The sequence below is a fragment of the Dermacentor variabilis genome, chromosome 4 (assembly GCF_050947875.1).
Source record: "Dermacentor variabilis isolate Ectoservices chromosome 4, ASM5094787v1, whole genome shotgun sequence".
NCBI lineage: Eukaryota > Metazoa > Arthropoda > Arachnida > Ixodida > Ixodidae > Dermacentor > Dermacentor variabilis.
Genome location: NC_134571.1, coordinates 46,543,039 through 46,568,576, shown reverse-complemented (window position 1 = coordinate 46,568,576; position 25,538 = coordinate 46,543,039). Strand labels below are relative to the sequence as shown.

The 25,538-nt window shown below is 49.5% G+C and overlaps 1 protein-coding gene across 1 annotated transcript in view; it reads left to right on the top strand.

The window, feature by feature from the left end:
• Positions 1–1,300: 1,300 nt before the first annotated feature.
• Positions 1,301–25,538, top strand: part of LOC142579052 (dachshund homolog 1-like) — a 252,665-nt gene continuing 228,427 nt past the window's right edge. The window contains exon 1 of the mRNA XM_075688875.1: positions 1,301–2,000. Coding sequence (XP_075544990.1) covers positions 1,390–2,000 — 611 coding nt within the window. The 5' untranslated portion in view covers positions 1,301–1,389. The remainder of the gene's footprint in view (positions 2,001–25,538) is intronic.

Below are 25,538 nucleotides of genomic sequence, written 5' to 3'. Positions count from 1 at the left end.
AACTAAGAACCGAATTAGTGAAATTTCGCTATTTCGTCGGATATGTATTTCGATTTGTCGTGCTGGTAATGTCGGCTTCTTCGAATAATCCAGCTAAAGGACAAGAATTATATCTGCTGCCAAATGCGATTTTTAAAAATTTCATAAAACTTAAGATGACCACCCGGTATATCGTTACCGAAAAGTGACCATGAACAGCAGATATGACGTTCATTGCTCAAATTGTCCCCGAGATGTATACTTAATGCACAAGTCCAGAAAAACATGACACTATATTATTGAAGAGATGCTTAAGACCCGTTCACTAATAAGCCAAATGCGCTGGGCGTATTTCCATGTCACTTGGGGTTCGTTGTGGACATCTTGTTGTCTGCTCTTATCAGATCGAGTTCCTTTCTGCACGCGCGCTTCTCTGTAACTAACTTTCACTTCAGTGAGCGCTTATGGGAGGTCTCGGGAAGTTCACTGAACTAAAAATTCGCACTACAGTCGAATAACTTCCGTAAGCAAAAGACAATTTCTGAGTATTTGCCTGTGCAAAATTTATAGTGGCTGTCCTAATTCATTCAGGTCCGTAACTGACCTGATGTTTTAATGCAAAGGCCACAGACGGGAACCTGTCACATGCAGCTGTTCGCGGAGCGTAGGCATTGCTAATTTCCTAAAAAATAAACATACAATCCAGCCACGACGAATTGCTCGCGAATAGCTCTGCAGCCAAGAACGCGTTTCATCGGCACATCCGGTCGCGGTAGCTTCCGCGGGGCGCCATTAGCGACACAACCTTCACGCCCGCCGGCGTGTGCGGCTCGCGCACGTGGGCGCTCCACTTCGATCTCCCGGAAAAAAATAGAGCGCCCATCGCGGTGCCGAAATCAAAACAAACCCCTTTGCACCCCGTGCCGTGGGTGCTCTCTCCGCCGCAGGAAGAGAGCGCGCTTTTGTACGCGAGCGCCATCTCACGGCGCGCACAGCGTTCTCGGTGGCGGTGGCCTGGGGCACCGCAGCCCCGCCCGCCCTTAGCCCTGCCCACCGGACCGGCCCGCGCCGAGATGCCTGCGTCGGGCCACGCCGCCATTGGCTCGCGCGCCCTCGCTCCCCCTGTCCGGACACGGGCTGTCCGGATAAACGGGGGAGAGGGGACATGATGGCGCGCGGAGGAGGTGGGGGTGAAAGCGAAAAAGAGAGGAGAGGTGCGGTAGGGGGGGGGGCTCCGTTCCTCCCCCCCTCAATTCCGACGCCTTCTCGAAGAGCGCCTCGCCGCGGCGGCCGCTGGCGGCGAAGTCCGCGCGGTCTCGGTCGGACGGCACGGAACACGTTCGCGAGACGAGAACGACGCTGCAGCGGCAGCCGGGCCCTGAAGTTGCTGCGCGCGGCACGAGGAGGCCAATGGACGCCGGCTCTCTGGGCAGCTGCAGCAGCGGAGGCGGCACGCCGTCGCCGCCGACGCTCACGTTCGGCTCGCCGGTGGCCACCGCGCACTCGCCGTCGGCCCGCGGCGGCTCCAGCCCCAAGTCGGGCCTCGGCTCGCTAACGCCGACGCGCTCGACACCCGAGAGCCCGCTGGGCGCAACTTTGCCACCGCCCCCGCCGCCACCCAAGCAGACCGGCTACGGCGTGTTGCACGCGCTCAACGGTGGCCGTGCACTGTACGGGAGCATGCGGCCCCCGCCGTCACCGCCGGGCATCCCGTCGGACGCGTCGGCCACCGACTGTCGCCTGATCGACTATCGCGGCGCCAAGGTGGCCGCGTTCCTGGTGAGCGGCGAGTACCTGCTGTGCCTGCCGCAGGCGTTCGAGCTGTTCCTCAAGCACCTCGTGGGCGGACTACACACGGTGTACACCAAGCTCAAGCGGCTCGACATCACGCCCATCGTGTGCAACGTGGAGCAAGTGCGAATCCTGCGCGGACTGGGCGCCATCCAGCCCGGCGTGAACCGGTGCAAGCTGCTGTCGTGCAAGGACTTCGACGCCCTCTACAAGGACTGCACCACTGCCAGGTCAGCGAGGCGTTGTGCGCTTTTCTTTCTTCGGTGTCGGTGCACGCTCGCGAGCTGTGTAGAGAAGCCGCGCGTCGTGCCTCCAGGGCACCACGTGGGGGGAGGGCAGGGGGGCGAGAGCCCGTCCGTCGCGTCCCATAGAAGCGCACCGCTCGATATGCCACGCGACGCCGCATTCGCATACTCGATATCGATCGTTGTCATTGTGAATCATTGGAAGGCGACAAGCTTATGCACCGTAAACATCTGTGATCGGGGTCTTGGGACAAGCGAGTAAGAAATATTGTGCGAATGAAAACGCGAAAATGTAAGCGAGGACACTCCTGTTTTCTCGCTTTAACGTGTGTGCCAGCTGTGTGCCGCCCGAATCCACAATGTATGAGATCAGTGGCAGCCAGGGGCACTACATCTGTTATGTATATTGTGCGATATCGAGAAAGCGGCTCCTGCTGCGAAGCCGTGAACGTTACCATTGTTGCTTCGGCAAGTCTACCGATGTCAACTGCGATGTCTACCCCTGTCTGAGACGTCTATATACCGGGAGGCTCTGCGCCTGTGTGTTCTTCCTTACGATAACGAAGCAACATTCCTGCGGATAATCATGCAAACGTTTGCATCCTTCACTCGAGTACTTATTATTTCACTCCACCATATAAAAATCTCAAAAAGATGTTAACTATACTCATGGCTGGCATCCTGTCAGAAGGCTGAGGAGTGATCAGTCAAAGTGCATAGTGATTTCCCACCTGCACGAAAGCATTCCATGCGATCTGTACATATTGTTTTGTCAAGCACTTGTATGCTTGAAGCGGAAACACCAGCTGTACGCCGTCGCTAACAGGAGGGATCTGCTGGTTACTTTCGCTGTAATTGTAATTGCCTTTCACCAGCTTCAGCTGCGTTGACACTTACGATCTGCCAATAAGCAGCGCACGACTGTTTCGTGCATTAGATGCGTGTCTTATTGTGACGGGCGTTCGAAAGTGATAAGGAGCAAATGCCTGCAGGCGAAGAAACAGAAGGTATTTATGTATACAGGCTGGCACAGTGTAAGTTCTCCGGCGTATATAGCTGTATACGTGGTGAAAACCGTAAAATAAAGAACAATTGGAAAGCAGGACAGCCAAACGCCACTGTGTAGGCTGCTTTTAACACTGCAAACCACAAACACAAGGGAAAAAAAAGAAAAGAAAGAAAATTAACAACAGACAATGTAAGCGCTGACTTTCAGCACACACAACACCTTTATATCGGAAATACCTTGCATGTATATACTATAGTGTGCATGCTTACAAAAGGCATGACAACATCTTTGTGAATAACCGCGGATGGCAACTGTTTCTTTTCTCGCTCCCTGCATAATGTGTGCTTTTAAATATTCACAAACTGCCAATGAGGTGGTCTTGAAACGTAAATGGTTGATTTATTTGCATGAAATTAGAAATGTTGACAACTATTGTGGCGCCGGCTTCCTCTCTGAAAGACCGCGAAACTGCAACATGCGATGCGGAAACTTAAAGTGCTTCAGATTAAAAGTAAGTAGATACGTTACGTGAGTTGTCCCGTATACTTAATATTCAAATGTTTATGGGAAGTACTATTCTATACATTCAGCCTACAATAGTTTATGGCCACAAATCGTGAACGCACCCTTTTTTAGTAATCGAGCACCTTTTATTCCTTTGCCAGTTTGCGTCGCTGTCGCGAACAGCTCTTTGACATCTGATACAGTCACATCTGCTGAATGAATTCACTACTGTACGCTATTTGAAATTCAGTCTGTTCAGTTGTTTACTTGCGAATGGCAGCCTAATTGGGAGATAAAGCGGTAATTCTGCAAGTATTCGTGGATTCAGCACACGAACAGCACATGAAGTGTTGCTGTAACTATATCGTTTCTGCCTCCTTCACGATCTTCAGTTCCTGCTGGAGTCATTGAGAAATCACGTTTTAAACTGCGCTGCGTAATGAGCAACTTCACGCATCTCTGTTGATCAGTGTATTGACCCACTTATGTACAATCCGCGATCATGACCCCGCGAACTCTGGAGAGCAAAATCATACACAACCCAACCAAAACCAGTCGTTGACTATAGATATATATTTATTCAAAACGCTATAAGCTACCGCAAAACGGGAATATGTGGGATTACTTTTGTACCAATTTCACCTGTATAGTCACAGTGTCGAAGAAACACGCGCTACAGTTGGAGCTATAGCTTTATCAAAATTGTTTAGCTCAGTGGTTTTGTTTGCCTAAAGATCGCTTTCTACCAATGTTCCGTATTAGTGGGTAAGTGCCCATCGACCGCATGCAGACAACAACTGCAGCAATATGTATATCTATAGGACTAGCACTGCTAAAAGCTACCCGTCACCGGCTTTACTTATCAGTCCTGTTAGAGTTTAACAGGCTCGGCTTTCTTTCATTTCATTTTATAGATTTGAATCAAGCTGATCACTTTAAATGCAGCACACTATCCGCAGCCTATGCATGTGCACAGCAATCGTATCGAAGAATTCGAATGATGTACGCATGCACGCATCCTCGTCGACATTTTTCTTCCATTTATACTTCTCCTCTATAAAAACGTACTGTAAGTTTGAAGAACAACTTATTTTGCCGCAGAAATGTAGGTGGCAAACGAATCAGCTTGAACTGCGCACAAATATGCGATCGTTGGGCAGTATTGTGACATATGGTATAATGGTATAACCAGCAAACAGTTTGTTATGGTTTACTGTTTGTTTTTTGTTTGTTTGTTCTTCGAACTTGATTTTATTCAGTTATGCAGTATCCGCAGCAAGCTACACGTTTTATAACGAGTGTGTCGTGAGTGAACCATGTATATAGAAAACCTCCGCTTGTCTTTCGTTTCACCACGGATACGTGCGTGACCTCAGTATGCGGCTTTCACCTGAAACGCGTGTCATCTTCGATTATTTTACTCTGAGTCATGCAATTAACTTTGCCGATGGCGTCAGCGTTCCTCTTTTTCTTTTTTTGCCTTCTGCTTGCTTTGCGTCGAAATGCGATGGCCATTAAGAGATGGTTGCAGTAAACGATTATCTGAAATGTAATCAGTTGAAAGTCTATTTACCGAAGGGTATAATAAATATACTATTAATTCAGCAAGAATAAAATACGATTGACAAGAACTGCTCGCTGTATAAACCCAAGATTATGGCTTTGTACCTTCAAGTTGCCTATCTGGCATGCAAACGTAAGTTTAAACAAAGAGCGAGGACACCTAAATATTGTGAGAATAATCGTATCTATTCGAACATTATTTCGACATGGGGCGTACGAAATGTTAAGCTGATGGTCTGCCTATTATTCAGCTAGCATTGTTATATTGTCGTCCATAACAGTACTTGGTGATTTATGACATGCTTCCGTTAGAAATCAAGAGTTCTTTCAACTGTATCGTCATTGTTATCACAATTGTTCGCGCTTATTTTTGTTAGCGTGCAGTTGAATGTCGAACTTGGTCCAATTGACTAGTAAATATTTGTTAAATGTTTACAATTTTATTTATATATATATAGCTTTGTTTACTCATTTTAGTGCACATGTTTTTTGTTGAAGCTTTTCGAAGCCTAATAAGATGAGGCCAGTTTTCCTATGGTTGTCAGCCTTTAAATGAACTGACCAATTACTATAAACAACATAACCAATCTCGGTAAACTGTAAAACGTGTCAGACCATAATGCTCCCGTCCAAATCACTGTACCATTTGTTCCTTTTTATGGATGTGTACGTAAAAGATCTCGATATATATTAAGTGCAGTTCGCGAAGTTTGCCGTTTGCGGGACTTACGAGCGGTCATCGTGTTTATTCGGGAAACGGTTACTTTGAGAAACTTTGCTGCTGCACGCATGTTTCTTTATTCTGGTTTGCGATGTTAATTTGCTTACCGACGTTTATTACTGACACTGTGGTTTATTGCAAGAATGTCTTGACGCCATTTGCTTGTCGCGAATAGGCTTTGTCGCTAAGATTGTATGGCATATATGTTTTCCACGTTGCTTTGTGCAAGCCTCAGCGCTTTTCTGAAAGTATTAAATGTAATTTATATTTTGTTTCTTTCTAATGTATACTTCATGGGGATACGCTTTATCATCTTTATTGATTTGCCTTCCCTCTTTTTTTTCTTTCTTTCATTCTTTGATATCTCTAGTTGTGCTCACATCTGATCAGCTATCTTGGGCAGTTTCGTGTGCTTTTGAAGACAATATAGCAATTCTTGATGTCATGAGGGGGTACTAGCTGACCGTGCGTGATGTTTCTACAAAAATATTCACGTGCCATTAACTTGTAGTAATATTTGTACATCCTGATAATATGCGATAACTGTACATTCGGTTTACGCTCTAAAGTATTCACTGAAAACACGTGAACGCGTGCGCTTAACTATAATGTGCGCTGTCGACTGCGACATCTAATCGAAGATAGTTTGAAACAACCATGCAGCTGCATTTCCCGGCCTTATCCAGTAGCTTCTGCTTACGTTGCATACGTCAAGCCTTCCATCTTGCATTTATTCCTGTATTACTGTGCTTCCTTCAAATACTATAAGTGAACTACCTATGTATACGTGGTTTAGCTAGCTATATAAGTTCAAGCTATACTGCCTCAACCGAGTTTGCGTGGTGGTTCACACATAAGTGCTGTTTATCGCCTGCCTTCTATTTATCTCTTTCCCTCCTCCTATCTTTTATGCGCGGTCATCTGTCTGTACTTCACTTATGGCGCTTTTGAGGTCCCTCGGGTTCAAAACACCTCTGAGTCTTATGCATTTTATTAGGTTTTGTTGGAAATCGCGATCACGTCGCGCTGTCCCGCGAAAAATAACTTCGAGTATATATATATGTGTACGCTCTTCCCCATCTTGTGCACAGCGAAGCGGACACGCAAATGGATAGACGATCAGATGCGTCCTCTGCACAACCGACTCCTTTCCGCGTCCGCGTGAATCTATAGCTCTGGATGGCCATCGAATCAGAGCGGCTCGTCCGCACCACTGCGCAATCAGCGAAGCCGCGGGTGCGCATACCAGGGTGTATATCTCCGCGCCAACTTGAGTCGCCCGCTCGACAGAGCTGGCTGCTTCAGCGAGGCACAACAGCGAAGCATCGCATGCAGACGAACCAAAAAAGGCGTGGACAGCGGGCGCGCACGCACGAGGCTTCGCGCATACGCGTTCGCCGAAGCTATATTGCGAGAGAATAGGCGCGAGCTCCTCGTTCTCGGATTAGTTAAGCTTCGTTTACGAGTCCGCGGGGAGTGTGTGTAATTAATGGAGTTGGCGATTGTTAGTTGTGCCCTCGGCACGTATGTACTAAACCCGCCAACGCCCGCCCGCCTGCCCGCACAACAGGCGCGCTCGCCGAGTCTTTCGCCACCGCATCTCCGGGCCCGACGCCGAGACCCTGCGCGCGTTTCTCTTTGCTCGCGGGGTTTGTCACTTCGCGTGTGCGCGGAGGGCCCGAGCCACCGTAAAGGTTTTAGAGCTCGGCGCCGGCTCGTGCTCGGCGCCGGCGCGAGTGAAGCGATCCGTGAGGACAGATTCGAGATTATACGAGAGATCCATTGTGATGCTCTTTGTTCTGGCGAGACTCGGGTGCGGGCCGGCGAGACTCTCAGTATATACGGGCTCAGTATTACTGCATAGATAGAACGAGGAACGCGAGCTTCCAAAAGTGCGCGTAGCATAGGCCTGCATAGGCCCTGCACGCAGCGCCCTCGCATTGGTGCGCGAGGAAGTTGAGGAGGGAGCGGAGGTTTGATCGCCCCCGTGCGCACCGCTGGACGCTTATCGGATTAGCGGACGACGCTGTCGGTAATGAGGAAGATGGGTTTCGGCGCTCGAGGGGGAGGAGTGTGCTCACAGCCGCACGGTTTTGAGCGCACAGGCGCGCATTTGGAGTGTGAATTGCGCTGGTGTGTTATGCGCTTTATCTTTTCGTGAGTGCGATGGGGGGTATAAAGGAGTGGGGGAGGGAGCGCTGTGCGAGTTGAGAGAGCCGCAGGCATTATCGCGGTTCCACGCGGTCCTGCGGCCACTGTAATGAGCTTCTTTGTGCTCTCATATATACTTGATCGCTCGTCTGGATCGGCAACTATTGCTTGCTGCATGCGCGGGCCAAGATTAAGCCGCCTGAGAAAAAGAAGTAAAAAAGAAAGGTAAAAGGCTGGTTCCACTGCATGCAACATACACTTCTGTTTGGTAGCCGTATAGTACCATATTTACTAATATTCTCGCTTCATTCAACAGAATGAGCAGCGTTTTTCTTCCTCTCTTTTTTGTATGTATGCGCAGATCCGTACCAGGAAGCTCGCATAACCATTGGTCTTGCGTGCACAAAACCAAGTTTTCTTTCTTTTTTTTTTTTGCACCCACTCATGTCTTGTGTGACGGGGAGGTCGCGGGATGATGGCTTCGCGCGTCTACATGTACTATACGAACAACCTCCTATAGCCCTTATGTGATTCAACAGTCCTACAGTATACGTCGGTAGCGCTGTCAACTATCGTCAAGGTACGAATGTTAATAAAGTCTTGGCAAACGTTCCTGTGAGCAACGAAAAGGCACACCTGATTTCCCTCCCGTCAAACCACATTCCTATGTCTTTAATACGGTGGATCACCGGGTCGCATATACCTGTGTGTAGGGAGAATGTGTCAAAAGATACCTGTTTTGCGAGGCCGTGATTTTGGACAAAGCCGAAATTACGTTTAGATTACGGCACGCGAACAAGTCTGCATGATAGCCTTGATAGAACGGAAGCGACGACCGATAAGCGAGAGAGAGAGAGAGAGAGGAGAATTCAGGAAAGGCAGGGATGTTAACCAGTCAATAGTCTGGTTGGCTACCCTACACAGGGGGATGGGAGAAGGGGAAGAGAAAGAAGGGAGAGAGAAGGCGTAGATACGCGTACGGAGAGCACTTCAGTTAGAGTCGCTCGAGCAAACCAGAAGCGAGATGACAGATTAGACATGCAGGGTACATGCATGCGATGGAGGTGCAGGGTGCGCCTCGTGGGTTACGATTCGAAAGTTCCGCGTAATTATCGAGTCGAGCAGCCGACGGACAAGGATATGCGAAGCATCATTTGAGGATGCTCGCGCATCGAACATTATCGACGCGCTTTTGGAACGGCGCCACGTCATTAACTCGCTCGGCGCAGCCTTTTATATATACAGCTCGACAACGTACGCATGGACACATTGCTCTCACGCGCTTGACGCTTCATATGTGTACGTGGTGCGCTCGCTGGTCTTCAAGGGTGAACGCCTGTCTCTCGACCATAGGCGGCTGTCATAGCGCAGCGACAAGGCTCTATCGCAGAAAACTGTTGTCGCCTTCGCACACTTACACGTGCACACGTCCTTTGACGCCTCGCTTCCCACGAAGGCGAGTGCGATTAGAAATACAGCTACGCCTCGTAGATTTAAAAGCATGCAGTGCGGTGCAGGCAAGAGCTGGATTATTCACAGCTACATCAAGAAGTGGTGCGGTTCATTGCGTAATAAATTCCTGGTGAAAGTTTATTTCGAGAATCTATATACGGAAAGGCTATGAACATTTGCCTTGGAAGTACATGTACTGTCTATAAGCAGTTTATACATATAACGTGCCCGTATAGTCTATAACTGTTCGTAGATAATCGATGCATGCAAGTTCACATGCTCATTTACATGTTCACATCATGTAAACACGGCGGCCTATATATGTATATGTGACATTTCCCTTTATTCATTACTTCTCTCCACCTTGCGGGTTTCCGCAGAACTATTACGTCAAACCCTTGCCTATGCTTCGTGTTGTCGACAAATTCGACTTCGCCCTGCCATCTGCTAGCCGCCTGGTTAGCTCAGATGGTAGAGCGGCTGCCCCGGAAAGGCGGTGGTCCCGGGTTCGAGTCCCGGACCAGGACGAATGTTTCTTCAACTATGAGGCTTTTCTTTCGAGGAACCCGTATGGGTTTCCTTTGTAGCAATTGCTACGAACGGGTGGATGCATGATTTTCCCTTTATTTATATGTGACATATAATAACTTCTGGCATCATATAAGCTCGCCGGTCATACGTTGCTGAAGGGCAACCTATTTTACTAAAGCCACATTGTAAAAACTATGTGGCTGAAATGTCAGAGTGAAAAGGACAAGAAACAGCCCCAAAAGCGCAAATATCTACAAAATGATATATTTGTTACTTAGAGGACAAGTCCTCAGGTTGCATATGGTCTCTTTGTAAACCGCCTATTTAATACACTGCCGTATGCCTATCACTTTGAGGCATGAGTTTCACTTGTGCGAGGTGGGTGAACGAGAAAACCCATAGGAAAACGTTTATAGCGCATGATCAACGAGGTATCTGCTGCGGGATAGCTCAGTGGCTATGGCGACGCGCTGCTACACTCGAAGCCGCGGGTTCGATCTCGGCCGTGCACGGTGGCGGAATGCAAAAAAAAAAAAAACAATTTCTGTACTCAGATTTAAGTGCATGTTACATAACACCAAGAGGTCAAAGTTAATACGAAGTCTCCCACCCCACGGCGTGCCTCATAATCAGATCGTGGTTATAGCACTTACGAAACCTAGGGATTTAATTTTCATCCACGAGGCGTCTATGGGTAACTCTTTGAGCTTCCTAATTGTACATTTGTGTACTATATATAGGGAGAGTTTCGTGATTAGAAGATGTGTGGCCTATATGGCATCACTTTGCCGCGGATGTTGTTGCTCGTGAGTGCGTGGACGCAGTCTGGAGAGCCTTCTGTATATACGCGACTTCTCGCATTATTATTTTCCTGTTGTCAACCGCTAACGACCGGCCAATCCTGGTGATAAAACTGGGCAGAGTGCCGCTTCGAACCGCCGACGAGGCACGAAAAGGAAAACGAAATACAATCGTAACATTGCGCAGACCCAGCTCTCGCGCTTCCACTGTAGGCTGTACGGTTTTACAGTGAGCAAAAGTGTGCGAGGAGATTCCGACTGCGTGAGTAAGCAAATGGCTTGCGCACTCGGAATGCGCACCTGCGTTCGTGTTGCGCACGGTAATTCAGCTGGCAGCGCGTGTCACCGAGCGCTGCGGTTACAGCTTCGCGTCGGCAAAAAGGGCGGACAGCGATCACAGCCGCCGCTGACGACAGGCGAGGTCCGTTCGCTTCAGCTCGCTCTCACCGCACTGTCGACATTGACGCGCCCTTCCGGCCTCCTGCGGCAACCGTGGAATGCACATGTGGACGTCAAGACACCGATCTACACGTTCGCGCCAAGTCATGTGTTTTTTTTTCCCTTTCCGACAACCACGTGACGTCACGTTTGGGGGAATTTATAGTCGAGACCAACAGTTTTCTAGTCTGTGACATGTATTCCCAGCGCTGCCGGCCGCAAGGCAACACGTTCTGGAATAGTTTCAATGCGTAAGCGTTCTAGGGCTACTTCTCTCGGAAATCCGTCCGTGCATCCGCCTGTCTGTAACGCGTGACACGGTGCGCTCCATACAGGTATGCATGGGGTACTATGGGGATTTACATCAGAATGCCTTATGACAACGTATATGACTACTGAGATTCGCGTATCATGTTCGCGTTGCATACGTACATATAGTTATATATATGAGATATGACTGGAAAGAATGTTTGCTCACTATCTGACAAGTGCCACTAGGCAGTTTCCGCAGCAGCTTTTACTCGCCAGTTTTAAGGCAATTCTTTCACGCGTTGTTACCACACATGTAACCTTGCGTTAATGTAACGGAAGTTTTGCGAGGTCAACTCTGTAATTGAGTCTTCAATATGCCGCGTTATTTTTTCTCTCCTGGTGAGTAGAATAAGGGTTGTCGGCGGCACATGCTTCGATAGAATATTGCTCGTCTTTGGCGGTGAGTTCGCATTGCTCATCGTTCAAGCCCAAACAACACCGTGGGTGAACCACAGAAGCGCGGAATCTGAGTAGCCGCATTGGCTCAGCGAGTACATAGCGGGATCAATTACTTGCGAAAAAAAGGAGGAGAAGGCGAGTGACCAAGCACGCTCTATAGCCTGCTACTCTGCAGAACGAGATGCGAGAAGGAAGGAAGTGATAAAGATAAATGATGATGATGGCAGACAAAAAAAATTTGCACACTACGCAACTGTAAGCCAAGTCTTAAGGCTCAAATCAAGTGTACAATTCCACTAACACATTATTCAAGATGGCACACAGCGACAACGCCGCACATTTAGGGAGGTGTGAATGGCCCGAGTAATTGTCCTTAAGACATCAGTTGGTTGTTGTTGCATGTCGGAAAGGAGGCCATGCCTCGTAGAGAAATTTATGCTGCCTATATGTTGTACCTATATAGATATCTCGCATGGCGCTTTGACTTTTAAAGACTTGCCCTTGTGGCTTTCATGGATATTCCATGCCATAGACAAAAATTGCTAACAGACCTATATTTCCCTTGTTCTTCTGTGGTCCATATATACTTCAAATTCGACTGCTTGAAGAAAATGTATAGATAATGACACACAAAAACGGCAGGACCTCAAGAGCACATGATATCTGTAGACCCTGAATATACTACAGAGAAAACATGTAGGGCTTTCTATAGACTGACGAAAATATCTTTTCGAGGGGCGCTTGTCCGTATAGCTTCATCCACTCCGTTCCATCATTAAACTTACTCGTGTTCTTGGTGTTGAAATGCTTCTCGATGTAATCTTGCTACCACGACCTTCGCACAGCCTCTGCGCGGTGGACCTGTCCACTGCGGACGCTGCGGCAAAAGCTTTCGGAACCCGATAGGAACGAAAAAAAAAAACATAGTTCAATATAAATACATTTCATCGCGCTTTAGCGTGCGTAGCCTGAAATGCAGGAGTGCAGTGTGGCTGGCACCCTCACGTAGGCTCAACCAATAGAAAGGCATTCAAGAAAATGGGCGCCAATACAGATGACAATATGCATCTTCTCGACACGCTGTAGAACGCCCCCCTGACCGTTAAGTGCATGGCTCGAATAGCTGACAGCAGGTATATCATCATCATCATCATCATCAGCCTAGTTACGCCCACTGCAGGGCAAAGGCCTCTCCCATACTTCTCCAACTACCCCGGTCATGTACTAATTGTGGCCATGTTGTCCCTGCAAACGTCTTAATGTCATCCGCCCACCTAACTTTCTGCCGCCCCCTGCTACGCATCCCTTCCCTTGGAATCCAGTCCGTAACCCTTAGTGACCATCGGTTATCTTCCCTCCTCATTACATGTCCGGCCCATGCCCATTTCTTTTTCTTGATTTCAACTAAGATGTCGTTTACCCGCGTTTGTTGCCTCACCCAATCTGCTCTTTTCTTATCCCTTAATGTCACACCCATCATTCTTCTTTCCATAGCTCGTTGCGTCGTCCTCAATTTCAGCAGAACCCTTTTCGTAAGTCTCCAGGTTTCTGCCCCATATGTGAGTACTGGTAACACACAGCTGTTATACACTTTCCTTTTGAGGGATAGTGGCATCCTGCTGTTCATGATTTGAGAATGCCTGCCAAACGCACCCCAGCCCATTCTTATTCTTCTGGTTATTTCAGTCTCATGATCCGGATCCGTGGTCACTACCTGCCCTAAGTAGATGTAGTCCCTTACCCCTTCCAGTGCTTCGCTACCTATCGTAAACTGCTGTTCTCTTCCGAGCCTGTTAAACATTACTTTAGTTTTCTGCAGATTAATTTTCAGACCCACCCTTCTGCTTTGCCTCTCCAGGTCAGTGAGCATGCATTGCAATTGGTCTCCTGAGTTACTAAGCAAGGCAATATCATCAGCGAATCGCAAGTTGCTAAGGTATTCTCCATCAACTTTTATCCCCAATTCTTCCCACTCCAGGCCTCTGAATACCTCCTGTAAACATGCTGTGAATAGCATTGGAGATATCGTATCTCCCTGTCTGACGCCCTTCTTTATAGGGATTTTGTTGCTTTCTTTGTGGAGGACTACGGTGGCTGTGGAGCCGCTATAGATATCTTCCAGTATCTTTACATATGGCTCATCTACACCCTGATTCCGTAATGCCTCCATGACTGCTGAGGTTTCGACTGAATCAAACGCCTTCTCGTAATCAATGAAAGCTATATATAACGGTTGGTTATATTCTGCACATTTCTCTATCACCTGATTGATAGTGTGAATATGGTCTATTGTTGAGTAGCCTTTACGGAATCCTGCCTGGTCCTTTGGTTGACAGAAGTCTAAGGTGTTCCTGATTCTATTTGCGATTACCTTAGTAAATACTTTGTAGGCAACGGACAGTAAGCTGATCGGTCTATAATTTTTCAAGTCTTTGGCGTCCCCTTTCTTATGGATTAGGATTATGTTAGCGTTCTTCCAAGATTCCGGTACGCTCGAGGTTATGAGGCATTGCGTATACAGGGTGGCCAGTTTCTCTAGAACAATCTGACCACCATCCTTCAACAAATCTGCTGTTACCTGATCCTCCCCAGCTGCCTTCCCCCTTTGCATAGCTCCTAAGGCTTTCTTTACTTCTTCTGGCGTTACCTGTGGGATTTCGAATTCCTCTAGGCTATTCTCTCTTCCACTATCGTCGTGGGTGCCACTGGTACTATATAAATCTCTATAGAACTCCTCAGCCACTTGAACTATCTCATCCATATTAGTAACGATATTGCCGGCTTTGTCTCTTAATGCACACATCTGATTCTTGCCTATTCCTAGTTTCTTCTTCACTGTTTTTAGGCTTCCTCCGTTCCTGAGAGCCTGTTCAATTCTATCCATATTATAGTTCCTGATGTCCGCTGTCTTACGCTTGTTGATTAACTTAGAAAGTTCTGCCAGTTCTATTCTAGCTGTAGGGTCAGAGGCTTTCATACAGTGGCGTTTCTTGATCAGATCTTTCGTCTCCTGCGATAGCTTACTGGTTTCCTGTCTAACGGAGTTACCACCGACTTCTATTGCGCACTCCTTAATGGTTCCCATGAGATAGTCGTTCATTGCTTCAACACTAAGGTCCTCTTCCTGAGTTAAAGCAGGTATATATACAGCCGTAAAACGCGAGTAGCTCCGGCACGTCCCTCCTGTCGTTGCATCTGTAGAAGCCGTGCGGCGAAGCGAGGTTCTCATGCTCGCCGTGATCGCAAACAAATTGCTACGAACCGCGAAGCGGCCCATATCGCTACGTTGTGTGGGGACCCCATCGGTCATCTTTTCTGTGCGGTTAACATTATGCACGACTACTAATGCGTGCGCGGTCCGAAACACATGCTCCGCGCAGGTATATGGAGTTCGTCTCGCCAAGAACGCCGTCCGTATAGAGTCCGTGGCGCGCGTTCTTGGCCATCGCGTCTATACTGTGCGTATGCGACGCGCTCGTGAGTAAGTAAGCGCACCTATACGCGCGTACGTACGCTTTGACTGCGCGCGTCCTCAAAGAGATGTTCAGAGAGGGAGACGGGGGTGAGACGAGAATGGCGAGCACGACTTTGACCCCTGGCGACCTCTAGAGGCGCAGGACACGTATAGGTCATGAAGTTCTCCCAGAGCAACGGAGCTGGCGACGAACAAGAAGAAGAAACGACCTTCTCCGAGCACATCAGCTGCGGTCGCAATAGAATGCGTGCATGTACATTGCCTGGACTGAACGAGTGAGTGTATACGCTTGTTGTACAGCACACCTATAGAGTACAGGCGCTTTTCTCGACGGCTGGAATGGTGTACGCATACCTGTTGCCGAGGACCGTTTCCGATGTTCGGGCTAGCTTCGGGTAGAGCAACGTCGCTCGAGCACGATTCCAATAGAGAATGACCCTGCGGCGTTGATTGAGCACCGCGGGAAATGAAAAAAATAAAATAATACGAAGCGAAGAAAACGCGACTTCGCGCACCAGTTCGTTGCTCGCTGTAAGGCCTGTGTGTAACGCATGTGCTGAGAGACGCTGCGGCCGACCGTGAGAGAACACGCTTCACGAACGAGGAAATTGAATTGACCCGTTCCCACTGATCTTCGTCACGCAGAAACAACGACGAAGCGAACGTGTAGCAAACTTCAGCGGCGAATTAACATGTCACGGTATTATGCCTTGCAGGTGTGTACGTTCAAAGGAGGGTTACGATGGTGGTTGTAGCGCTCGACGCCCGAGATTCGAAATATGTGACTAAAAGAGATAAGCAAAGTAGTTCAGCACTGCTGTCTCTGAATCGATGTGGTGCAACAGCAGAAGGCTCTCTCTTAGCGGTCAACGCTGTCTTCTTAAAAGATAGCATCTTCCTCGCGATGCACACAATGTCGTCCTCAACTGCTACAATATATAGCGTCTCGTGTGTCCTCCGAAATGCACGCACAGATGCTCCCGCTGTCGGAGTCAGTGTGGGGCTCAATACCACACACGAATTACCGAGCGCCAAAGCTGAGCTATAGCGTTGTTCATCCTTTTTCTACACTTTCGTGCCCCTTTGGCGCTTGGTAATTTTTGCGTATACGTACATGCTGCAGCCGCCACATTTGGTGGCCGTGCCGGGCCAAGCATCTAAAGCACCTAAAATTTTTTTCTTGTACAGTTTTGAGGTATTTTGCATTCAATGTACAATTGTTTAGTTTGTTTGTGCTATTTGCTCTCCTGGTCTTCCGTGTATTAGAAGAAAGAAATTATGCCGAACCAACGCACATGGGGAGACCCACGTGATGCAAAAATTTTGTGAATATAGTATGGTACGAAGAACTTTATTCAGGTCCTTCAGGTCGCGCATAGTTTCCTATCCCGAAGCGGGCCGCTCCCACGTCGGCACCGAAAGGTGTAGCCTCTCGGCCGCATCGCGGGCCCGATGGACTGCCCATGGCTGTTATTCTAGTTCGGGGCCTATACGGAGAGCCGCGTCCCAACGCTCTATGGTGTGGTCCTTGTCGCTGCGTAACGTACACCCGTGTTTGTTGTTGCGGTAGCAATTATACGGACACCCAAGGCGCGTTCGCCCCGGCGGTGTAGCCGCCGCCGCTGCCGCCTTCGTGCTGTTACGCTATACCACGGGAGCGGAGATCTCCAGAGACTCGAGAGACGTGCAGCTGCCCTTGGTTGCAAAAACGATGAAGCCACGTGGACGCACTGTCGCGCTCCGCTCAATCGAATCTGCAGCGGGCCGAGGGGGGCAGGGAAGTCTGCCTTCCGCCGATGACGTCAGCGTTGCGTTGCACTAACACTACAGCGGTCCTCCTGAGCAGCTGTGTGCACATACCACACCGTGGTGCGTACACGCAGTGGTCTGAGCGGAACAGACAGTGGACAGACACTTCGAGCTACGAACGCCGACGGTTTTCCGTTGGGCTCATCCCGTGCGTCACCGAGGTGCGACGCCTGCAGCACCGCTGGCGTCGCTCCTCGTGGACGTCTTGCGAGGCGCCTGGTGTACTCGGCGTCAAACTTACTTGGCAGTGGAACCCAGAATTACGAAACTCAAACGCATCCGCTTCTTACGCGCCTCAAAATAGTTCCTCAGTTTCAGTCATAGTTTTGATGTTTCCTTATCGCAATTTACGTACTCTATAGTACATTCGCGGGCAACTTTCTGTAGCACTTAAAGGAAAGGTACGGAGTCCAACTGTGCACAAGCAAGAGATCTCATATAAATAGTTCCACATTCTCGTCTGCGCAAGTTTAAGCTGGGGAACAGAAAACACAAACATCTTATTTACTACATCTAAATAAGACAAAATACAACACCGAATGTTAAGTTCGACTTATTTTTCTGCTTTTCTCTTCCGCGTTTGGGCAAATGCGGAACTGTCGCACGTGGAATGCTGCGCTGGTTCAGTGTCCAGGACTGCCTGAGACGATGCATACGCAACGCTCATTAAATGAAAGCACAGCCTTTGGCAGTCCGGCATTGTCAGGGACGGATAATTGAAGAGCACCCCCCCCCCCCCCTCCCCAGTATCCGTTTCAAGAATGCAAGAGTCCTCTCAAGCTATGTAAAATGCGCAGTAACATAGGAATGTGCAAAAGCTCTGCCCTCGTAGCTTTCCCTTCAATGCCCCAGAAAGTTGTCCACGAGCATAGTGAACTTATTAGAAAATACGCATGAGCACAGGATGTCCGCAATACACGCACTTCGTTGCCATCAGACCGCAGGATGCCTGCATCCTGACAAAAATCGTTTTGGAGATTTAGTCGTGTTTGTATTGACCTTTTGTTGGCTCAACCTTACTTTCTACTGAGATGTAGTTGAATATCGCGCGTGTTCTTTGCATGTGTGGACAAGCTACGCGTGTACTATTCAATGCCATGACTATATACGCCGGGTGTCATATAGCCCATTCAGTCATGGTGTCAACATTTGTGGACACGCGGCAGTGCACCGCGTCGCAATGGAATGAGCCACATTTAAGAAATCCGCGACTGTACTCACTTGATCCAACATTAAGTCTTCGAGCGCCATCACAGCTTCGCCGTAGAGACGCCACGCTTTTATATCGACTTTGGTTGGGCGTTGCCTTTACTAAAGCCTATGCCTTCCGCATAGGGATGACCGACACCCCAACCTGTGACCACTGAGGCCATGAAGAATCAATTGGCCATATTTTGTGCACCTGCCCGCAGTACAGTCCACAGAGGGCATGCCTTAGCCACGAGCTTGACCAACTGGACGAGCAACCGCTATCCGAAAAAAGAATTCTGCAACATCGAAAGGACCTACCGTCACAGAAGAAGGCCGTGAAAGCACTTTTGCGCTTCTTGCGATCTACCGGCCTGTGTGAACGACTCTAACTGGAACGCCTTTTGTGTGTGTGTCTCCATGTGTGCGCGTTCGTTTTTTTTTTTACGTTTTCCTCTATGTCATCTTTCTAACCCCTATCCCCCATACCCAGTGTAGGGTAGCAAACCGGAGACTCATATCTGGTTAACCTCCCTGCCTTTCCTCTTCATTCTCTCTCTCTCTTTGTGGACACGAATTCCGTCTATAGTAGCAAGTAGAAAACCATGAAAACTGAGCTGCAGGTCGATTGATCCCTCTGTTTACACAACGCTGCTGCAGTTCACTTCAGACTGCAGAGAGAGAGATATAGGAAAGGGGAAAGGCAGGGAGGTTAACCAGAGGGGAAGATCCGGTTTGCTACCCTACGCTGGGGAGAGAGGGTAGGGGGACTGCAGAGTTACACTACGCAAACGTCCACTTTACTAAAGGCGCTACCATGTCTGACGGGACGTTTGCCGTACAGCGCTCCGCCCGCAATGGGGAAGTCGTAGTTTTTCGCTCGCCGTTATGCCTGCAGCCAATATTTAAGCGTATACATGTGGTTTGGGCCGACGATTCAAATTGTTTTGTATATACATTTAAAAAAAAAATGCGACAGGGATGAATGTGCACTGAGTCGAAATTTAGTTACTCTCAGTTACGAGGGCTCGTTAGAAAATACAGAAAAAAAAATATTCCTGCCATTTTCGCTTTCATCCAGGAGAGTGTGAAGCACCTTGAAATAAAATTATGTGGTGAAAAAAGATTATATTACTTCGACCCACTTGTCCATCGTATACATACAGTACATTTTGATTACTGACTAATGGGAATAGACTATATACCTATAAACTCCAGAGAATAGCGTTGTAGCAGTCATGCAAACTGGCAACATAAACTTTTCTTTGGGATGGGAGCGATCACGTGGTATGGGGGGAGGGAGGGGGGACAACATTCTGCCGGCCGCAAGGTACGCGCTCCTCCCGACCGGACGGCTGGCTCTCTGTGATTACGCCAGTGGCGTTGCTGGTGGTTCCTTCATCTGCGCAGCGCGGAGGAGGGAGAAAAAAAGGCGCGCTCCATTTATCACTATAGAGAGCCGCGCAGAGCGGAACCACCTTGTCGTTAGCCAGCCGCGCATTGGCGGCCGATCTTATCGACGCCGCAGCCGCCTCTTTGTTTCTCCACCGCGAGGGGCACGCATGCTGGCTGTATGGTACTTGCTCCCTTCGCGGCGCTGCAGGAGAACGTGTCTCTTCGCTGCGTGCCCGCGTCTTGCGAACTCTTTCCATTCAAGGTAGTGCAACGCGCATTGACGAGCTTCGTAAGTCAGCAACCCGGCCCGGCACCAGAACGGCACCAGAACGGCACGAACGACATGCCCAGCGTATAGTAGTCAGATGCGATAAAGAGCCAGTAGCGTTGGGGCGACAATGTTCGTTCGGTGTTCCTTGCCTACTACTGCTCGGTGCATCGTGCTTGCGTGCTTGATTGGTCGAAAGCTTGTCAAGGTTCTGGTCACTCTCAACACTGGTGGTGCTTTGTCGAAGATAGAAATGAAAACGAATATATGAAAGCAGAGATGTTAAGGGCAGAACTATCCGGCTTGCTCCTGCAGCGTCTGCAGGAGGGTGTACGGAGATGGAAAGATATATGTGTGGCACGAAGACGGGGATCGCTACAGCAGGGGCTCAGTTTTCGCGTTTATGAGTGTGACTGGTAACGTCCCAGTATGGTGTGCTTAATTGTTGTTGTTGTTGTGTTGTTGTTATTGTTTTAATGCAGGTCAGTGCGAAACCAGGTTCTCGCAATCAGAACACTGCACGTATTGTAAAACGAAAATGTTTCCTTCAAACCTCTGCAGTGGTATACTTTGGCGTACGTTCGCGTTAAGCGATCTCTTAAAAAAAATGTTTAGTTTGCCACGCTGGACAAGTTCGAAAACCGTCAGCACTCCTGTTGGTCAGCGACGTCGTTCTATAGTGACAGCAGATGTGTGGCACTACTTATTTTATTATTTTTTATGCACTGTGCGACCATGTGCGAATGGCTTTGGCTGTGAACTTTACTAGGTGCCTCACGATGTGTGAGATAGCAGCTTCCGCCTTCCCACCTTGATTTTCTACCCCTTCAATTTTTATGCACACTCTTCTTGCCCAAATGCAAGGTAGCCAAAGTGACATTTGTTCTCGTTAACCTGTCTGTCTGTCTGTCTGTCTGTCTGTCTGTCTGTCTGTCTGTCTGTCTGTCTGTCTGTCTGTCTGTCTGTCTGTCTGTCTGTCGCCACGCTTAATTACATCGCTTAATCAGGCTAATCACAAACATTACGCTTAATTTTTACCGCGACAACGAAGCAAGTAACCACAGAAATATATATCACCTCGTCTATCGCGAACATTATTTCAAAGTAATTCACTCCCAGAGCTTCGTCAGCACAAACTCCCGCGGGATCAAGGAACTGCGAATGGAGGCGACACAAGCTGGCGGATGTCATGGTCGATCCACGGTGTCGCCCGACCATCTCGGCCCGCGGCACATCGGTGCAGTGGCTTTTTTTTTTTTTTCTTCCTTTCTTATTGTGGAGGGGGGGGGGCAGCAGCGGCGAGAGAGAAATAGCGCTGCGGCCATTTCCTCTGCGCAGCCGCCGCGAACGCAGGCCGCGCTGCGATGGCTGCGTTAATTCCGCGAGGCGCTCGCTGCATCCGTTCCCAGGCTTCGTTGCCGAACAAACGAGCGGCCAGTGACAGCGAGGACAGTTCCACTCACGCTTCTCCTCCTCCTCAGCCTCCTTCCCTCTGTGTGCACGTGTGTGTGTGCGCGTGTGTCTCTGCGATACCGCATGTGCAGTTCGTCTGTCGTCGAGGCCCATTCCGCGACCGCCAATCGACCCCCGCCGGCGCTCAGCGCGACGCCAATATTCACTCTTCCTCATATACGAGGGCCTACTCGCAAACACACACGCACGTGAGCCGCACCGAGCGGAGCGGGATGCTCGCGGAGCACAGGCCAAGCGTGTACTCCGGCGCATGCGTACTCCGAGGCCCGTCTGCTTCTGTTTACATCCTGCGCATCTCTGCTGCCTTCATTGGCGAGCCATAACTCCCCTCTTCCCGTGTGCCTTTCGTTCCTCGCTAATGCTAGCTGGCGGCGCATGCGCGGGATATCGGCTCAGTATAGTGCGTGTGGCGCGTATTGACCTGTGTATATATAAGGGTTGAAGACCGCGCATATGGCGTGCTCGTCATGTCTGGGACGATCTGTAATGCGGCCTGCGTATATAGACTGTGTTTCGCTGTTCGAGAATATTGAGAATCTGCGGTTAATCTAGTATAAGCGGAGTCAACGAACGATGGAGGACGAGCTTCCGTGTCGTGGAGCCGGAAGTGATTAGACGGACAGCAATGAACTCATTATGGCTGGAAATTTTAAAAAACTTATTACGTTAAATCTAGTTAAAATACATGTATTTTTTTTTTCACACGCAGGGCTCTGAACAGTCTGTGGATTTCTGGTGTAACGTGCGTACAAGCTTGTGAATATAGCATGCTCTTACGTTCGTACTAGTGCATTTAGTTTTCTTCTTTCAGTGCGTCTGCTCGTTTGCAGTATAAAGGCTCAGCTTACACTGCAACGAAGGCTAAGGATAAAACTTTCGGAGCCTCAAATCAGCGCTACAGCGCTTAACTATTTCGACGTCACTTGATACTGGGCAGACACAGCAAGCGCATGCAAACGGAGCCACACGAAAGATCGCGCATCTTCGCGTACGTGTCGAGAGTCTTTCTGAACAAAGTAAATGTGCAGTTTGCTTTTGCTGTGACATATTTACTAGCGCTAACAAGACTAACGGAAAGAAAGTTGGGACAGGACAGAGCGCTACCGCTCTGTCCTGTCCCAACTATTTAGTAACTATATGTCACAGCAAATGCATCAACACCAGCTAGCCCAACATTCTGCGTTAATTACTCTGCAGTTTGTTGGCTGCAGTCGAAGGTCCGGATGCAGCTTTAAACGTTTGAAGGTGTGTTCGATATAACACTGCCTCGACGCTGCAGCGCAGGTTTCTCCACTGCTTGTTCTTGAAATGGCGTTTCGCTGCTCCATCCCTTATGGGCTTTCGGTTCCTAGTTCTTTATGCGAGCCTGCCTTGCTCGTCGTTTTCTCCGAGCACCGGCATGCTCGATTTTAAAACAAAGTCGTCGTAGCGAGTGTGCCTGCGCTATCCACTCGACGTATGCTCTTTAAGCTCCCACAGTGCAGTCACATTGAGCGATGCTCTGAGAAGCGAGAGGGTTTGATGTTCGATTCATGATGATGCACATTTATTTACATAGTCTCCTTTGCTACAACAACGACGCGGTGATTGCTCTCCGAAAGAACGCCCCGTAATAGTTTTTTTTCTCTCACTTGCATTTGCCTTTTCTTGTGTGCGTGTGTGCGTGTGTGTGTGTGTGTGCGTGCGTGCGTGCGTGCGTGCGTGCGTGCGTGCGTGCGTGTGTGTGTGTGTGTGTGTGTGTGTGTGTGTGTGTGTGTGTGTGTGTGTGTGTGTGTGTGTGTGTGTGTGTGTGTGTGTGTGTGTGTGTGTGTGTGTGTGTGCGTGCGTGCGTGCGTGCGTGCGTGCGTGCGTGCGTGCGTGCGTGCGTGCGTGCGTGCGTGCGTGCGTGCGTGCGTGCGTGCGTGCGTGCGTGCGTGCGTGCGTGCGTGCGTGCGTGCGTGCGTGCGTGCGTGCGTGCGTGTGTGTGTGTGTGTGTGTGTGTGTGTGTGTGTGTGTGTGTGTGTGTGTGTGTGTGTGTGTGCGTGTGTGTGCGTGCGTGTGTGTGTGTGTGTGTGTGTGTGTGTGTGTGTGTGTGTGTGTGCGTGCGTGCGTGCGTGCGTGCGTGCGTGCGTGCGTGCGTGCGTGCGTGCGTGCGTGCGTGCGTGCGTGCGTGCGTGCGTGCGTGCGTGCGTGCGTGCGTGCGTGCGTGCGTGCGTGCGTGCGTGCGTGTGTGTGTGTGTGTGTGTGTGTGTGTGTGTGTGTGTGTGTGTGTGTGTGTGTGTGTGTGTGTGTGTGTGTGTGTGTGTGTGTGTGTGTGTGTGTGTGTGTGTGTGTGTGTGTGTGTGTGTGTGTGTGTGTTTTGAGAAGTATTCAGGTACTATTAGATATACCCTCGGGAGAAAAGTTTAGACACCACAGCATCCGCAAAAAAGTTTACGTTACTTCTAGCGCAGCCGTGCAACGAGAATTGTCTCAGTCCACTGTATTGGTCAAACAGATATACTTGGATGTTGCCACATGATTTCCGCCTGCGTGCCTAAGCTGCGAAGAAGAATTTCCGAAAAAAAGAATTTTTTTTTTCGCTGCATCTATGGTTTCCGTGTTTTTGCTCGCTACTGTAAATACACGCAGTCCCTCTTCTTTTCAACTTTGGATGGCACCAGAGTTAAAGCAGCCCGTACGTGCAGCCCAGCATACAGCAATGCAGTCGCTAGCAGTAAAACGGTGTCATTTATTCACTAAATAGCGACACCGCAGGTGGCTTCACTGCAGCGCCATAACAGACGCCCGAAACATCGGGTGCAGCTTTGTACCTTTCCACAGCGAACCGGACTCAACATTGACAAGCGCCATCTTAATGCTTCGCGCATGCGAAAAGCAGGGGGTATCAGCCGGACGGTTTTCGTTCGCGTCGGTGGCACGATCGAAGCTACCCGTGATTCGAGGTGACTGGCCAAACATGCCCTCTCTCGGCGCGCCGTTTGCCAAGTGGGCCGTGAGTTATCGCTTCAAAGAGGCTCGGCTTTTAACGGTAACCAAGGCAACGCCTCGGCGGCACGCACCTCTATGCCCCCGCAAAGAAGACAACAAACAGCGAGACGCGAAGGTATATAGGTATAGATAGATAGGAGAAAGCAATAGTAATTGCCACGGCGGGCCCCAGCCGCTCGTTAGGTCGAGGATGGGGGCGTCTCTCCTCCTCCCCTCTCCTTACCTCCTTGCCCCGAGATTCCTTTCTCTCACCATCGACGAAGCCCAGTGCGCGCGCGCTTTGTACCCCCTCTCGCGCGTCACGCCACCTCCTCTCTACAGTGCCCCTCGGCTTGACCTTCTCCCCTCTAGAACTTTGCATATGCGTTGCTTTCATCCCTTCCTCGATTTCTTTAGTGTTATTTTATTTTTCATTGCGCTTCCTTATTTTAGCCTGCCCTCCAGGCCCGGCCGGCGAGCTCGAAGCGCGCAGAAAGGGTTAAGCGAGCGACCTCTGCAAACCGTGTTTCCGACCTGCGGGCGGGTGCCAAGTTTTGCGCGCTCGCAACTGACAACACCCCTATTTAGAGCTGCGTGAACGAATTTCCGTCCCGCATCTCTCTTCACCCCCTGCTCTGTTCGGCCTAGGTCGCATTCGTAATGCCGTATTTCCTCTTCTTCAGTTTTCTGTTTGCGAAGAGGACAGGCGCTTCCGCGTGTCTGTTTGTTTTCCCCAGGCGTCGATGGATGACCACGGGCGTACGGTTGATAGAGGGGCTGGGCGGTAAAGAGCGAGACCGTGCAGTCAAGCCTGTAACCAAAGCTAACGAGAACGCGGAAAGCTTGAGACTGCTGCTTGCGCCGTGTTGTATACCTCCTCCAAGTGGTAAGCCGCGTAGCGCCGGCCGTCCCAGCGGGTTGGCTGCTTCGTTCATAAGAAGGCGAAGAAAAAAAGTGCACGAGGGCTGGGAGCGCAGTCTGCCGTATGAGAGGTGCGTTAATTATAATAGCGCACTGCGTACTACGTGAGCTCGATTAAATCTTACAGCGATTGCAGGTGTATTCGCATTGTGGTCATCGGCGTTT